At 33.2% G+C, this 16,182-nt stretch overlaps 1 protein-coding gene across 4 annotated transcripts in view; it reads left to right on the top strand.

Moving 5' to 3' along the window:
* The window catches only part of PKHD1 (PKHD1 ciliary IPT domain containing fibrocystin/polyductin), a 496,842-nt gene that overhangs the window by 315,809 nt on the left and 164,851 nt on the right, over positions 1-16,182 (top strand). For all 4 annotated transcript variants that reach the window (XM_032299663.1, XM_032299664.1, XM_032299662.1 and 1 more), the window contains 2 exons: positions 10,857-10,970; positions 14,365-14,452. In XM_032299663.1, the coding sequence (XP_032155554.1) occupies positions 10,857-10,970; positions 14,365-14,452 (202 nt within the window). The remainder of the gene's footprint in view (positions 1-10,856; positions 10,971-14,364; positions 14,453-16,182) is intronic.

Genomic DNA, 16,182 nt, shown 5'->3' with positions numbered 1-16,182 from the left:
GGTGTGTACCATGTACCAAGTACCATGGGCGATACTGGGTATATAGAAACAGAAATCATGAACCCAAACTTTCAAGAGGTGTCTCAATAAAATAGTGTGACTAATGAGTGAAAACATGATTGGAAGGGTCATGCCTTCCAACCTAGAGGGAGCTTAAAGGTAAAGAAAGAGATGTGAACAGGCATATATTTCATGAGCATTATATCTTCAGGAAACTGTAGGGGATGGATATGTCTGGATTGTAGGCTTTGTATAAAATGGTAGTAGTAGATGAAGCACTTTGGTCTGATATACTAGGCTAAGGAGTTTGGATTTTCCTATGAAGGCAGTGGGTAGTAACTGGATGGTTTTAAGCAAAGAAGTGACATGATTAAATTTGGTCTTAGAAAAATTAGTGCTAGAAGTGTAGAGAATGAACTTTAAAGGGACAAAGTGAAAAGTGAGAAGCCTACTGAGATGTTTCAGGAAAGAAATTGTAAGGGAGTGAACTAAGGTACAGGAGTTAATGAGGAAAGAATGAATTAGAGAAGTACTGAGGAGGTAAAAATCACTAGAACCTAGTGAACCTTTTGATCTGAGGCAAGGAGGAGTTGTTTGGGGTATGTCCTAGGTTTCGGGTTGGGAGATCTGGGCCAATGGGTGTGCCAAGAATGAGTTCCCTTTCCATCACTCGTTAGTTGAGTGGCCCTCGGCAAGTTATATGAACTAGCTGTGTCTCAGCACACTTATCTCAAAAGTAGAAATAATAAGAGTACATAGTTAATAGAGTTTTTAAAAAATTAAATGAGTTAATATTTATTAAAGTGCTTGAACAATGTTGAGTATACAGCAAACTTTATACAATCGTTTAAGTACATAGACTCATAAATCTTAAGCTTAGATTTCAATGAAAGATGTAAATGATAATATCTAGAGGGCAAGTAGATTTATGAATAAAGAAACCAATGAGAGAGGTCTGTGCTAAATGTACATATTTGAGGATCATCAGCTCAAATGTTAAATTAAAGGTGTGAATAAAATTGACCAAACAAGTTTTATGGATAGAGAAGAAAAGATGACCAAAGCTGAAATTTTGAGGCGCACTAGTCTTTGAAGGGTGGTAGAGGAAGCTGAGTTCAGGAACAGGAATGGAAAAGAAACAGTTCTATAGGTAGAAAGAAAATGAAATGACACAAAAATAATATCTTGAAACGAAGGAGGCAATTTACAAGAGGAGTGGTCAGTAATATGAGATACAGTGAAAATGGCAAAGAAAATAGGAAAGAAAATTGGCCATCTTATTCCAGCTTTTGCTTTTATAATGGCTGATAATGTAGTTTTGACACAAATTGTTACTTTTCATGTAAAACAAACAAAAATGCAACACTTACTGCTTCAGGAGCAATTAACTTTTAATAAGCTCAATACCATTTATCTATTCTTTAACAATTTCATTTTTTTTGGTTTTAGTATAGCCTGAGGTATCATTGAACACACTGAATTTCAGGTTGAAAATGAATAGTTGTCCAGATTGAGTCATGGCATCAAACCTTTGTAGGATTGCTTTTATGAATAATTGGTTTCCTTTTGAATGATGAAATGAATTGAATAGATACTAAGGAGAAAATAATTCCCCTGATGTGGTGATTTTCTAAAGTTTCATTTGTAGATTTGTCCCTTCCTCCTTTACCTACTCCCCACCTCCCTCTTTCATTGAATGACAACTCAGCACCAGGCATTGTTTCTGGCAGTTGAATATTTAGCAGTGAACAAGACATTCAGTAGTGAACAATTCCTGCTTGCAGATTTTGTTGGGGAAAACAGACAACTAACTAGTAAAATAAATGAGGAAGATAAGTTTTGATGGCAATACATTCTCTGAAAGAAACTAAATAGGAAAATTAGTTGATGAGAGGTCCAGGTTGGTTGTTGGCCACCATGTGTTAGGTAGTTAGTAAAGACCTTTCTAACAAGTCAATGTGACATCAGTCTACAGAGACAGGAAGAGGCTAGATCTGCGAAGATTTGAACAAGAGCATTTCAGGTGGAGCGAGAGCTAGTGCAAAGGTCCTGAAGGAGAAATGTGATTTGTGTGGTGGTTGTGAGGCAGAAAGACAGCCACTGTAGCTGGATAATAGTGAATAGTAGAAAGTTTATCATGAACGTCATGAGTTTCATGGGCTGGATTTTAAGATATGCAGTGTTGCTTTCTAAAGCATTAAAGAACAAAATGAGTCCAAATTATGCTGAAAATTGCTGCTTATTGATAGTCTCTTGAATATGGCTTTAACAAGACAGAAATTAGCTTTATAAATATGGAAATTCCAGAGACATGAATTATGATTTCATTTTAGTAACTTATTATACAATTTCTGGAAAATTCCCCAATAGTAGATTCATAATTATGATGTTGCCAATCTTTGTGATTTTTTGAAACATCTGTTTCATTGTATTGGTAAGGAAACTGAAATCCAGAGAGATTATTAATTTGCTGTAAGGTCTCAGAGCTGATAAAAAAAACAGGACAAGGACAACTGGCTATTTTAGCTGTCTTAAATATCATACTTCAAGCCTTTGCCCAAGGACTACCTTTGCTGTTTAATGGCAAAAACTGCAATTACTTTTGCACCAACCTAATATGATGCTTCTCCTGTCTCCATGCAGTAGATTTCAGTGTACCTTTTCTTCTGGTCCATTCTACTCATTCATGTTGCCATTACTGCATTCAGTAATGACATGAATAGCATGTTTTAATGACTGTCTTATCTCCATTAAATGACAGACTTCATCAGAACATTTTATAACCCTAGTACCTACTGCATTGTAGGATTCTGATAATATGCTGTTATGACTAATAATGTATATATAAGTGAATGGGTGTATTTAGGTTTGTGTTTCAGCTCACTGCCTTTTTCTTGTAAAACATTCTATCTCCTTACATTTAAATGTCTACATCTGTGAGGAAGAAATTATGGTGTTAATGTTTAAATTACTACAATAACTTTATGTGAAAGGAACAAAAGAAGTATAAAAACAAATTTAAAAAGTTGATATCTTGTAAAAATTCAAAGTATTTTAGTTTTAACAATCGGTTAGGACAGGAAAACTGACTTAAAAATGTTCCCAACTCAAAGCTTGTTCAATAAACATTTGTTTGTTGTATGATTTAAATGTTTTTTTAAAATATGTAAAAGTTTTGTCCGTGAATAGCTGTCTGAATCCCTCCCTTTCATCAGTGTCTCCTCTTATATGAGACATTGTTCTCATGCTTTAACAAACATGTTCCTTGTTGTTTTAGATATCAATGCTGTTAACTTGTTATTGACCCAAACATTCAACTCAATAAAAATTGTTTTAATCCTGTACTTATAAAACTGCAAATGAGAAATAGTCTTTTAATATTTTTTAGGAAGACTTCAGAGAGGGATTACCAATAATAATACATGTGTATTATTTATTAAAATAATACAAATATATAAACAGTATAAAATAATAAATTTATATAATTTTATAAAATTTATTGTACAAATACATTTGTGAAACAAATATTCTGTTGTATATTTAGAGCTTAATAGAACCCTCCCTGATCCCTAAGTCAACAAAATATGCCCAACCATTGGTATCCCTGGGGACATAGCAGTTCATTGTTCCTTTGGCCTGTCACAACCAGGTCACATGATGCACTGTCTAGTTGCTTAGTAATTATACTAGGCACTCAGGCTTTTATCCTAAAACTTGTCACATATTGTTTTTCATGGCTAGTGAAGGGGCATTTGTCAGTCCTGTCTCACATTTGTAGCCAGGAGCCTAAGGTCCTCATTAGCACATGCCTTTGATTGTCAGAAAATGAAGTACTAGGTATATGGAAGTTTCTTTCATTGCTTCCATGATTGGGACTTTCTCAATCCTAAAGAAGAAGAAAAATCCATACACAGTTTATTGCCTTTCAAACTGACAGTTCTGTAAGGCTCATTGGATGATTAAGTAATAAGAAGGAGACAAACCTGAGAAAAGTGTAGATTAAAACATGTCCTCCAGCTTAAAGCCACAATACCCAGCAGTGAGACCCATTGAGCAGCCTGAGAGAATCTTGCCTGTGATGTTCATCTAAAAAAATATATTAAGTTAGAAAAAGTATGTCCTCCTTCAAATTTAACTATGATTAGAAAATGACAGAAATACTCACACATGCAATGTGTAAAATATAGGTGTACATAGATATCTATAAAATAAATGCTTTGTTGAGTTTATTTAGACTGACAGTTCTCTAATCAAACTAACAGTTGTTTGATAAAATAAAAAGGTGACATAAAATGGATGTGACTTTTAAAGATGTTACTTTTTTAACTATAGGAGCAAAAGTGTAAAACTTTGCCCCTTAGAGGTATAGGAAACACTAAAACTCATTTCTGTGCTTGGGGAGTCCCTAATAAGGCTGGCAGCCAACAGTTAAATAATACTTATTTCAAAATTATATTAAGAATAGAAAGATCTGTTTATTTTCTGATAGATACTAGTTCTCTCACATCACATTATCCTTAAATTCTTGTGTGTGTGTGTGTGTGTGTGTGTGTGTATTTTTAATTTTTTTTTTTTTTAAAGCCAAACACTAATACAAACAAAGATTGTTTTGTCCTGTTAGGACATCAGTTAGCCTTTACTAAAGGCATTTGCAATAATCATCTTTCCTATTTTAATAACTTTGAAATCAGTCTTTCTTAAATTGTACTTTTAACTCATGAATCCATGTAATAGTAATAAAACATTTCTTAGGGGTTTAATTATTAAAATAATTATATAATAAATTTATAAATATTTAATTTGCATGAAAACCAAAATAATTTTAAGAAAACTAGTGAATAAATGAATGAGTGATTTGTTTTCTTAGATAACTTACAGGAATGTTTCAATTTAAGATAAATTTTGTGTTTTCTGAAGTTCCTTGGGCTGGACATTGAAATAAATGATCAGTTAATATTTTTGCTTCTAAATGTCTAGTATCTAGCTAGTACTTTAAGAATTAGATATTACTTGCTAGGAAGCACTTGCCTTATTTTTTAAAATTTTCGAATTTAAAGGTTAATTTTGAATTTGTCATATCTCCATGGTTACTACTACTATTTTTTTTACTACTATTATTAATACTGCTAAGCGCCAGTATTTTTTAAAAACATGTATTATATATAGGCACTGTGCCATTTACTATTAACATGGACTAAATCATTTAACTCTCACAAAAAATGGATGCTATTATTTGCCTATTTATCTTTGAGGAAACTGAAGCTTAAAGAAATGAAGTAATTTGCTCAACCTCATGGAGAAAGTTTTAAGGATTTTTGTACATTTTGCAAGTAATGAGTGAATAAAATATTTTCATGTTTATATTAATATTCCATTAATTGAAAAATTAAGAGGTCTCATTGATAATTAAAATTTGTCAGCCTGAATAAAATCCCTGTCTGAGGGGTTAGACATTATCATTTGATAATGCCTACTGATTTTTATACCCAATTTTCATGTTACTGACTGCAAGCCCCATTCTACCCTACATTTATTTTCAGATGGTCAATTATATTGGGGAGAACTGTTTTAGGAATAAGTGGGTCGAATGTACCCTGGAAATTAAAAGCTAATTCAGAAAAAAAAGTGTGCTGCAATTTACTTGGTTCAGTGCTATTTACCAACTTGGGTATGTTAGTAAGAAGGTCCTAGAGCCTCTGGTCTGGAGAAAATGGCGATTGCAGGGCATGAGAAAAATAGTTATGCTCTGGATAGAAGCTCAACTTCCAAAGTCATCACCATTTGACCCACTTCTGAGGACAATGAAAAAATGTACACATTTTTTTTTGTTGTAGTTTCTTTATCTTTCATGTGCAATCATAATATTTATAGAATTTTAAGATTAACTCAGATAAAAATACAAATTATATAAAAATACAATTTGTTACTTTGGATTCAGTGAATAGCACCTGGAAAATAGTATATTCAGAAGATGTGACTAAAATTTTGGCCAGTTTCCCCTCTTTTGATCAACAAAACTGATCAAAGAGTATTCTTGGAACATAGTCACAATGTATTTTTATTAATTGTGGAAAATGACACACATATAAAAATATTTTATAAAATAAAAAATATATGCTTAATTAAACATTATAAATCTAGTCTACTGGATATGTATTGAGATCTCATTCTTGTTTTAATTTTTATTTATTATTTATAATAAATAAAATTTATTATATTGAGCATATTAGGATATATTTATTATTTATTTGAGAGTATCTTGTGAAATAGCTGTTCTCTTTTTAATGATGAATGTATCTGTTTTATGTTGATTTATCAAAGTCATTTATATATTTTGGAATGTATTGTTTGTTCTTTTGTTGATTATATGTAGTACAAATGCCTTTTCCCATTCTCTCGCTTGCTTTCCTACTTTCTGTCTTTCTTTTTATTACTTTTATTTATTTATTTATTTTTGAGACAGTGTTCCACTCTGTCACCAGGCTGGAGTTCAGTGGCATGATCTTGGCTCACTGCAACCTCCTTGTCCTGTGTTCAAGTGATTCTCCTGCTTCAGCCTCCTGGACTACACGTGCATGCCACCATGCCCAGCTACTTTTTGTATTTTTAGTAGAGATGGAGTTTCATCATGTTGGCCAGGATGGTCTCAATCTCTTGACCTCATGATCCACCCACCTTGGCCTCCCAAATTGCTGGGATTACAGGTGTGAGCCACCGCACCCGGCTGCATTTTACTTTCTTAATGGTATTCTTTGATAATTGCAAAAATCTTTATTTTAATATAGCTTACTTTTGAAACTTTTTTTATTATGAATTGTAAATTTTGATTGAACTATGGTCAGAAAACAAATTCTATATAATTCAAATTTTTAAAAATTTGTTAAACTGCTTTATTAGCGTCATATGATTACTGTTTTTTAAAATGTCTTATGCACTCTTTGTGGGTCTAGTTTTCCATCTATGCCTGTTATGTCAAATATGCAAACTGCATTATTCAAAACTGCTGTATCATTACTGATTTTGTTTAGGGACAGTTGTGTTGGCTTTACTACAAGTATTATAGGTATATCCATCTGTCCTTGTAGTTCTGTTGATTTTTGCATTATATATTTTGAAGCTATAATGGTAGGTACATAAATGCTTAAAAGTTGTAATTTGTGAATTGGTGAAGTGGGTCTTTTTTTACTATGGGGTATTTCTCTTTACTCCAATTGTTTTCTCCAGGAGGGTTGGTAAACACTTACCAAGTTAAACATTTCTGGAATAAAATATCTTCAAATAAAGTTGCTGGTAGTACAAAGTTTCTTCTCACAGCTCACTGAGAGAAGGAGGCAATCAGGTAAATGGCCTTTTTGGTATAGTTTTAGAAGTATTGCAATAAAACATGGTATTCTGTGATAGCCCTTAGAAGGACAGTTAACCTAGGCTTGGTTGAAAAGGACATTTCCAGAAGAGGTGGTATCTGAACTGAGTTTGAAAGTATGTAAGAGTTGGCTGTGAGAAAAAGGGGAATGAAAGCAGAGGAGGGCAGAGACCAGGAAGTGTATGGTTGCTTGGGGACTTGTATGTTTTAGCTATTAAGCATGTCAAAAAGACTGAAGAGAAAGGAAGGAGTTTTAAATGGACAAAAATGTTTCCAATTGTTTGCTATTTCAAGGGGTTTTTATATATTGGCAATTATAAATAAGTAACACTGCAGTGGAGAACTTTGAGCATTAATCTTTGCCTTTCTCCCCTACTAGTTCTTTAGGACAAGTTGCTCAAAGTAGAATTACTTTAGCAAGGGGTACAGAACATTTTACACATAAAAGGGGGCATTTAATTCAAGATCATAGAAGGCTTTTAGAAATAAATTATGGTGGAACCTAGTTTTGAGGGATGAGTCGGAGTTAGGTAAGATGTAGGTAAAGCATATAAATGCTGGGAAATCTCATGAGCACAGTGGAGAGTGAGTTGTTCGAGGGAATGGTAAATAATTTCTTATGGGTTGGCTTGGTACAAGGTGTAGTGAGTCATGTTGATATAGTGGGCTTAAATGCAAACTGGAATTATACTTGATTCCATCAAAGAGCTTTAGTTAATAAAATAATAAAATGCCATTTTTTTCTTATTCTTATCTTTGGAAGTTCCTGGAATCCATTTGTACCAAATTCCCCAAATAAATATAATGATTATCTTTTGTATACCAGAACTCATTTTCTTCCATCTCGTCAGATGATTTTAGCATCTGGAGCACGTTTTTTCCCCTTCACTGCCCACCATCATACTAAGTAATGTGTGCATCCCTTTACTTCTTTTCTGTTCTTCCATATCCACACGTCCTAGGATGGTACTTATTAAGTCTAAGGCCCAACTTCACCATTTAACAGCTGCATGATTCCTGACAATCTACTTAACCTCTCTTTGCCTCAGTTTCCTCATCACGACCTCAACTGTATTCATTATGAAATTGTGAGAATTAAATTGTGCATGTGAAAACATCCAGAATGTCTTTGCAGCACAATGGCAATTATTTTCTTTCCCATTATGAATACACAGATTTGTTCAGGTTTAATATGCCTCTTGCTATAGTTTAGACAAGCTTTACAAAGGTAAACAAAGAATGAACTGCATATCCTGAGCATCTTCTGTCTCAGAGGCAGCTACCCTCATTTCGGGCAAAGTCCATGCTGCAGAGAGCATCTCACTTTTCTTTGATGGCTAGATTTGAGAATAAAATGAGGATCTCAGCCTTTAAAGCTTTCCATTTAGCAGCTTTTACACATTCAGGAAGCACTTTATTTTAATATTACAATAGCATGCATTTCCTTCTGTTAGGTCACATTTGCCTTCTTTCTGCAAGACCTATGCTCTTTCTTTTTTCCTCAGTTACAAAAAAGAACCCAAACTCTGGCTATTTCAGATATCAAAGATCATGGCAGGCTAACTAATTTTGCCCAGACTTTCTGCGAAAGCTCCACATGTGCTACAGTATTGGGTTGCATAATTGATTTAATCTCTAATTTTAGAGGAACGCTGAACTCTTTTTGTGGGACTCTGCATACATTTCTCTAGGGCAAAAACTGTCCTACTTTTTTCTCTCTGGTATCTGTTTAGTGCTAGGCCATTTTTTTCCCCCAAGACTCTAAACTACCCTCCGTGAAATAAATGAAATCACGGTTGGAAAATAGCTTACTGGACAGACTTATAATCGCAAGATAACAGTTGTGCTATACACATTTACTTCACATTCTCATCCTCCCCTGCTTCCCTTCTTTCTGCTCTAGCACATCTTTATTTTCACTAAGATGATGCATCAGACTCTCAGCTGAGGAGTGGTATTTCCTACAAAGATCAGCAACACACCTTTGCTTCTTACTGGAAATATATAGGCTTGCTCACCCATTGACCTACTATATGTCTGTAGGTAGGCTTACTTACCTCTCTGAATCTGGCTTCCAACAGAGTACTAGAGTAATGGCTGTGAAGGCTGAAATATAAAGATAGATATGTAGCAAGCTTCAGACTGACCTTGTGCCTTTTGGCAAACCAGGTATATATGAAGTGTCAGCTGGGGGTATGATTTTATGTTGCTCGAAGGATCAGCAACCAAAATGAAAACCATGGAATTGTAAGTTTACAAGTTATTTCACTTCATATTTAGCAATGTCATTTTTGATTACCTTTTTGGAAATTTATAAACTGAAGAGTTACGTTTGATAGCTGTAGTTTTTATGAACGTGTCTGATTTAGTATATAATTTGAGGACTACCTTCCTACCAGTTACTTCCTAAACAACTGACTTTAATAACTTTAATATTTTGTACTCTAAGACATATTTTCCAAAGAAGCTAACCTTCCTTAAATCCATACTCACTAACACTATTCTGACAAATTCCCTGAACAATTCTCATACCATAGAAGTATGAATTTTCATATCAAACTCCACTGTTAACATCAATAAAATAGGTCAGAAACAATTCCAAATGCTGTCTGAGTATCATAGCCTTATGCCTTTATGAGTCTCTATGCTGTTAAAAGAATTTAGTTTTAGAAAATAACCCATTATCTATTAAATAAACCCTTAGCATAAGCAGACATTTGTTCAAATAGACTCTGTTACTTAACAGTTGGATCAATTTTGACAAGTCACTTAACTTCTAAGCCTCTTTATATGCAAATATTTAAAATTGGGATGATAATTATACTGACTTCTCAGGTTTGTTGTAAGGAGTAAATGCTAAAATGCATATAAAGTAATTTGAAGGTTATCAAGCCATAGACAGTATATTAGGCAGGTTTTGCTATAATAATGGTGTGTAACAAATAATCCCCAAATTTCAGTGGTTTACAACAAGAAATATTTATGTTAGATTTGGTTGGACTTGGCTCCAGCTTGTGTGTTCTATTCAGGTTTGCTCTTTATGTCTCTTCATTCAGATACCAGAGGCTATTTAAGGAATTCTCCATTCATGGTAGAGAACAGCATTGAAAAAGATGGCAAAAAACAAAACAAAACAAAACAAAACAACTTACCAAGTCCCTTAAAGCAACAACTGAGGACTAATATTCCTATCACTTTCACCCAAATGTCATTGGCCAAAGCAAGTCATATGACCAGGATAAATATAGATCAGGAACATTTACTCTGCCCTAATAAAGTAAGAAGAGTGAATATCTACCAAACAATACATCAGTCTCCTTCAAAGAAGTTTACTGAACCTTTTCTTCTACTCTTATTTCATCTACATGACCACTGACTCCTCCATATTGTCTACTTCACAGTATCTACATTGCATTCTTGAAATTATACCACAATTTCTCCCTCTCTTTTAATTTCAAATTGATTTGAATGAAACACTTTTCTTTGTAAACAGGTACTTTAGAAAATCCCTTAGAAAAGGAACAAAAGCTTCTGATTCTCCTTAGAGCCTCAGAGGGAGTCTTCTGTGACCGTTTGAATGGAATTCATGTTGACCCAGGAACAATGGGTAAGAGTGTAATATGTTTTTATTAAAAATAAAATGCATGTGTGTGTATTGTGTGTTTCTGTCTGATAGAGAAATACCATTCATAGAACATGTGCTAAATTCCAAACACTCTTTTAGGTAATTTACATATATGATTTCACTTACCAGCTGTCTTGTGAGCAGTGTCCATTTTAGAGATGTAAAAACTAAGACTCAGAGATGATAAATGACAGGCATTAAAACACACAGCTTTATAGTGTCAGAATTTAGATTTATATCCAGATTAGTCAGACATCAAAGTTTAGACTAAGTCACTATTATCAACTATAAATACTATGTGATTATTGATACATTTTACAACTAATAGATCTATAAATCGATAGGAAACATTCACAGTTTCTTTATTTGCTATTGCCACAATACCAAATCTTATTTTAAATTGGTCTATATAAAAGCACAGAAGCTGGGACTGGTGTTGTAAAACCATATGTGTATATATATCCCCAATAACTCAATTTTAAGGAATAAGAAAATGTTAATCAGATTTTAAGTGTTTTCTCACTTTTTCCATGTAGGCATTACTAATTTTGTAAGTAAAGAGGGATAACTCTTTGCATAAAGCCATTTTCTTTAAGAATGTTCATATTTTTCTTTTAGTTTTTTTTCTCTCATATAATAGTTGAGATAAGTTCACTATATTCTTTCTCTTTCTCTTTCTTTTCCTTCCTCCCTCCCTCCCTCCCTCCTTCCCTCCCTCCCTCCTTCCTTCCTTCCTTCCTCTTTCCCTCCTTCCTTCCTTCCACTTTCCCTCCTTCCTTCCTCTTTTCCTCCCTCCCTCCTTTCTTTCTTGCTTTCTTTCGACGAAGTTTTGCTCTTACTGCCCAGGCTGGAGTGCAATGGCGCAATCTCGGCTCACTGCAACTTCAACCTTCCAGGTACAAGCGATTCTCCTGTCTCGTCTCTCAAGTAGCTGGGATTACAGGCATATGCCATCATGCCTGGATAATTTTTTCTATTTTTAGTAGAGGCAGGGTTTCACCATGTTGGTCAGGCTGGTCCGGAACTCCTGACCTCAGGTGATCCACCCATCTCAGCCTCCCAATATTATTCTATTAGATATTGTATTGTCACATAGCTTAAATATGTTATTATCATATTTAATAACATGTTATTTTCACATTAATCTATGTGACAATACAATATCTAAAAGAATAATAAATATGTTATATTTACACTATATGGCAATGCAATATCTAAAAGAATAATAAAGTATAGTGAACTTATTTCAGCAATTATATAAGTGAGAAAAAAATAAAAAAAAATGAACATTCTTAAAGAAAATTTATTGTTAATTTCCTTGGATTTTCCTTTAGATACATTGCTATGTTGGAGGTTTTCAAATAAGCCACCTTACGTTGTGACAAAAGAGCAAGGACCATCCTTTCTGAGGTTTCTGAATGCTATGAGATATAAATGTAATATTCATTAGCAGTCAATGGCTCCCTCTCTGGATCTCGGTACTCAATAAAATGGAGACAATATTGTTAGCATAGTATGAAGTTTGTTAATTTAGCTCCATAATATATAACAATTGTCAGATAATACTTTGATGGCACTTTATAGTTCCATGCATGTTATTTATTTTATCTTTCTATTAAGAAAAGGCTCAAGAATATTTTAATTTTTCCAAGTTGACAAACTAGATGGATTATAATAACATTTGATCTCCTTTTGCCTGTGGTATCCACTTTTTTCTGTAGAACAGTAACAATGCAACAAACTTTCTGTTAGGACTATCCACAGATGCCTGCTCTGATCCCCGAACCTGGCCATATGGTCAAACTAGTATCTCTGAAATTTTCTTTGATACTAAATTGAAATAAATAATTCTTTCACTGCATGCTCAAATTTTTATAGTATCATAAGTAGATGACAAATTTTAATCCTATTAAATCATTTATAATCTTCTTGAAACAATTAAGAAATGGTGTCATTTTACAGTAAACCGTTGATGATTTGAAATGACCAAAAAATCTGCTTTTCTGGTCAATTGAATTTTCTGTATAATTCAAATTTAAGGACATGAACTGCTTTTTGTTATAAACGTTTTGGTTGGAAATCTCTTTAAATTACTTCAGGATCGTTTTTGGCCTAGTTTACTTAGCCTATAGTGAAAAAAGTTGGATTTTTGTTTTGAATGATGATGTCTTATAAAATATATAAATGTTATTATGAAAGATTGGTTTCAGGGCCTGTCCTGAAAATGGGATTATTTTAATATACATTTATCCTGATTTTAGTTTTATTATCTTCTGACATTTTCATAGTTGGTATATGGAAAAAATATGAATGTTGATATAAACGGTTGGTTAAGTTTTAATTAATTGAGATTTTTTGGTGCATATCAGATGAAAACCCAAGGCATATAATTTGTACCTTAATAGTTTTCTGCTTCTTTTATTTCTATGTTTTCTGATGAAAATTGTAAAATCGTAAAATTTTTGGATTAGTGACTTGCAATAAAATTGGGTACACCAATCCAGGTATATGCAGACAATACCTTTGGTTGCAGGAAAAAATATTAAAACTTTTATTCAAATATATATTAGTATATTCATATACATGTATATTTTTTATCTAAAATAATATAAATATCTAAGTTATTTAAATAAAATATACTTGTGCTTAGAGTACATAATCACATGTTTTTTCTTTTACTGCGGAGATTCATGGTCAAAACATTCTTAAACCACTAGAATATGAGGAATTATGCTTAATATGGTTGAAAATGGCAATAAAATATATAAGAGGAAAGGCTTGAAAAAATAAAATTTGGCTGTATCAAGCACGTTCCTGGTAAGACTTTAATTTTCGAGTCTGAAATAAACTGCATTTTGAAACAAAGGACTTAGTGATCCCTCCCTTGATATTTATAAGACAATATATTAAGTCCAGGCACTAAATATAAAGCTAATAGCTCAAAAACTCTATCCTAAGGAGATAAAGTTAACTTTGCTTCTTGGAGAACCTAGTCTTTAACAACAACAACAAAAAATATCACAATCAGTTAACTTCCAAAAGAATTGCAAATGGTTTGGAGTCATGTAAGGGTGGAAAGGAGTACCTCTTCAACTTTAGTCATTAGAGTGGTCTGTTTTCCACCTTTTAGATTATTATGATGTGGTGTAGCATTCTTTTTTCTGCAGGATTTGAGATTAAGTTTCATAACCATGTGAGATATATCTTAGTACTGTAAAATACAACATTTAAATAATGCTTTTGATAATATGGAAACTTCATGTAGAGATTCTATGTCACATGTTTTGCACAGCCGCCTCTAGAACGAGTTTTACTTACCTGGCTTTAATTTCTCTGAAGGATTTTTCTATCCAACTGTTGCTTCTTTTATTTTCAGGGGTTTATGGGAAAGTTCAGCTTTACAGTGCTTATCCTAAAAACTCCTGGACACATCTTGGAGCTGACATTGCCTCAGGAAATGAGAGGTAAGAAATGAGAGTAGCTTAGGGCTTTTTTTTTTTTTTTTTTTTTTTGGTTGTTTAGTTTGCTTCTGCTTGAGATTTTGTTACAATATGAATTGAATTTTAGGTTAAACGTTAAAATTAAAGGATGAGTAAGTCGAAAAATAAGGACTTATATGGAACTTTAAAAATATCTCTATAACAGAAAGAGAACAAAATATGCAAAGGGTAGTAGAGGAACACAGCTTATTTCAGGAGAAAATTTTAGATAATACATAATTATTGCTGTCCATAAAATTTCAAAAAATATGAATTCTATGAGATAAGAGATGAGGTATGAGGTGAGAATATAATGTCTAAGTTGAAAATGTAGCTTGTTAAGATATAGACAGAATTAACATAGAAGGGAGATGAAACATGAAGAATATTGTGGAATTTAATAATGCATTGGAGGCAGTAAAGAACAGAATCACTGCTGTCTCAAACTGCATAGATAATGGGAAGACAAACTGATGGAGACCTATCAGAACACAGAAGGTAAGACTAGGAAATAAAAATGACAAAAGATAAAGTGCTAGAAATAGAGATCAGAAAATTAAAAGCTATCTATGGGTAATATGTCCTTTTTAGTAAGAACCCAAATAACTACAACAGAAAGAATAATGAAAACTGTAACTGCAAAACACATAGAACACATGGGAGTAGATACATTTTATTAGAAAAGGTTAAAATCAAGGATGGTGTTTGCTTCATTACATCATCTTCATAGTATAAGAAAAATAGAGTGAAAAAAAGTAAAGGCAAGGAACATAAAGCTTTCTAGTCTTATCATTCACCTCCACACCATCACATGTGGGAAGATCGTGGTGCCACATCTATAAATGTTTAAGGAAAAAAAAATATTGTGACCAAAGAATTGGACACACTACTAAGATGTACGTGTGAAAAATGGAAGAAAATTCATGTTCAAATAAAATTAAACTAAATTGGAAATTTGAGAACAGATATAAAATTTGAGAATAATATCAATAACTATGAAGCACTAAAATAATTAAATATGCTGGTGTAACTATGGTTATTAAAACAAAACAATTCTTTTTGAGACACAGTCTCACTCTATTGCCCAGGCTGGAGTACAATGGTGCAATCTTGGCTCACTGCAACCTCCACCTCGTGGGTTCAAGCAATTCTCCTGCTTCAGCCTCCCAAGTAGCTGGGATTACAGGCATATGCCAACATACCTGGCTAATTTTTGTATTTTTAATAGAGATGGGGTTTCACCATGTTGGTCAGGCTGGTCTTGAATTCCTGACCTCAGGTGATCCACCTGCCTTGGCATCCCAAAGTGGTGTGATTACAGGCATGAGCCACTGCTCCCCGCCTAAAACAAAACAAATTCTAGTAATTGTTCTTGTAAAAGAAATGGCGGAACATTTGAAAAGTTAATGTATTAGGGTTTTGTTTATACGAAAAATACAAAATCGGTTGGTTATGTACATTTGTGTGTATGTGTGTATCCTACCTGTTATATGTATATAAATTATACAATAGACATAGTAAATATTAATATACATATGTGTATATATAAAGAGATGTATTTCAATGAACAGATTTACACAATTATGGGAGCGGGAGAGTTTAAAATCTGTAAGCAGGCCAGCACGTTGCAAAGTATGAAGAACCTGGTTTGCAGTCTTAAAGCGGAATTTGTTCTTTCCCAAGGAAACCTCAGTTTTGCTTTTAAGGCCTTCCAA

This window comes from Sapajus apella, unplaced genomic scaffold, assembly GCF_009761245.1.
Source record: "Sapajus apella isolate SASKATOON/1434 unplaced genomic scaffold, GSC_monkey_1.0 scaffold41, whole genome shotgun sequence".
In the NCBI taxonomy this organism is placed as follows: domain Eukaryota; kingdom Metazoa; phylum Chordata; class Mammalia; order Primates; family Cebidae; genus Sapajus; species Sapajus apella.
This window is presented reverse-complemented; position numbering and strand designations above follow the sequence as displayed.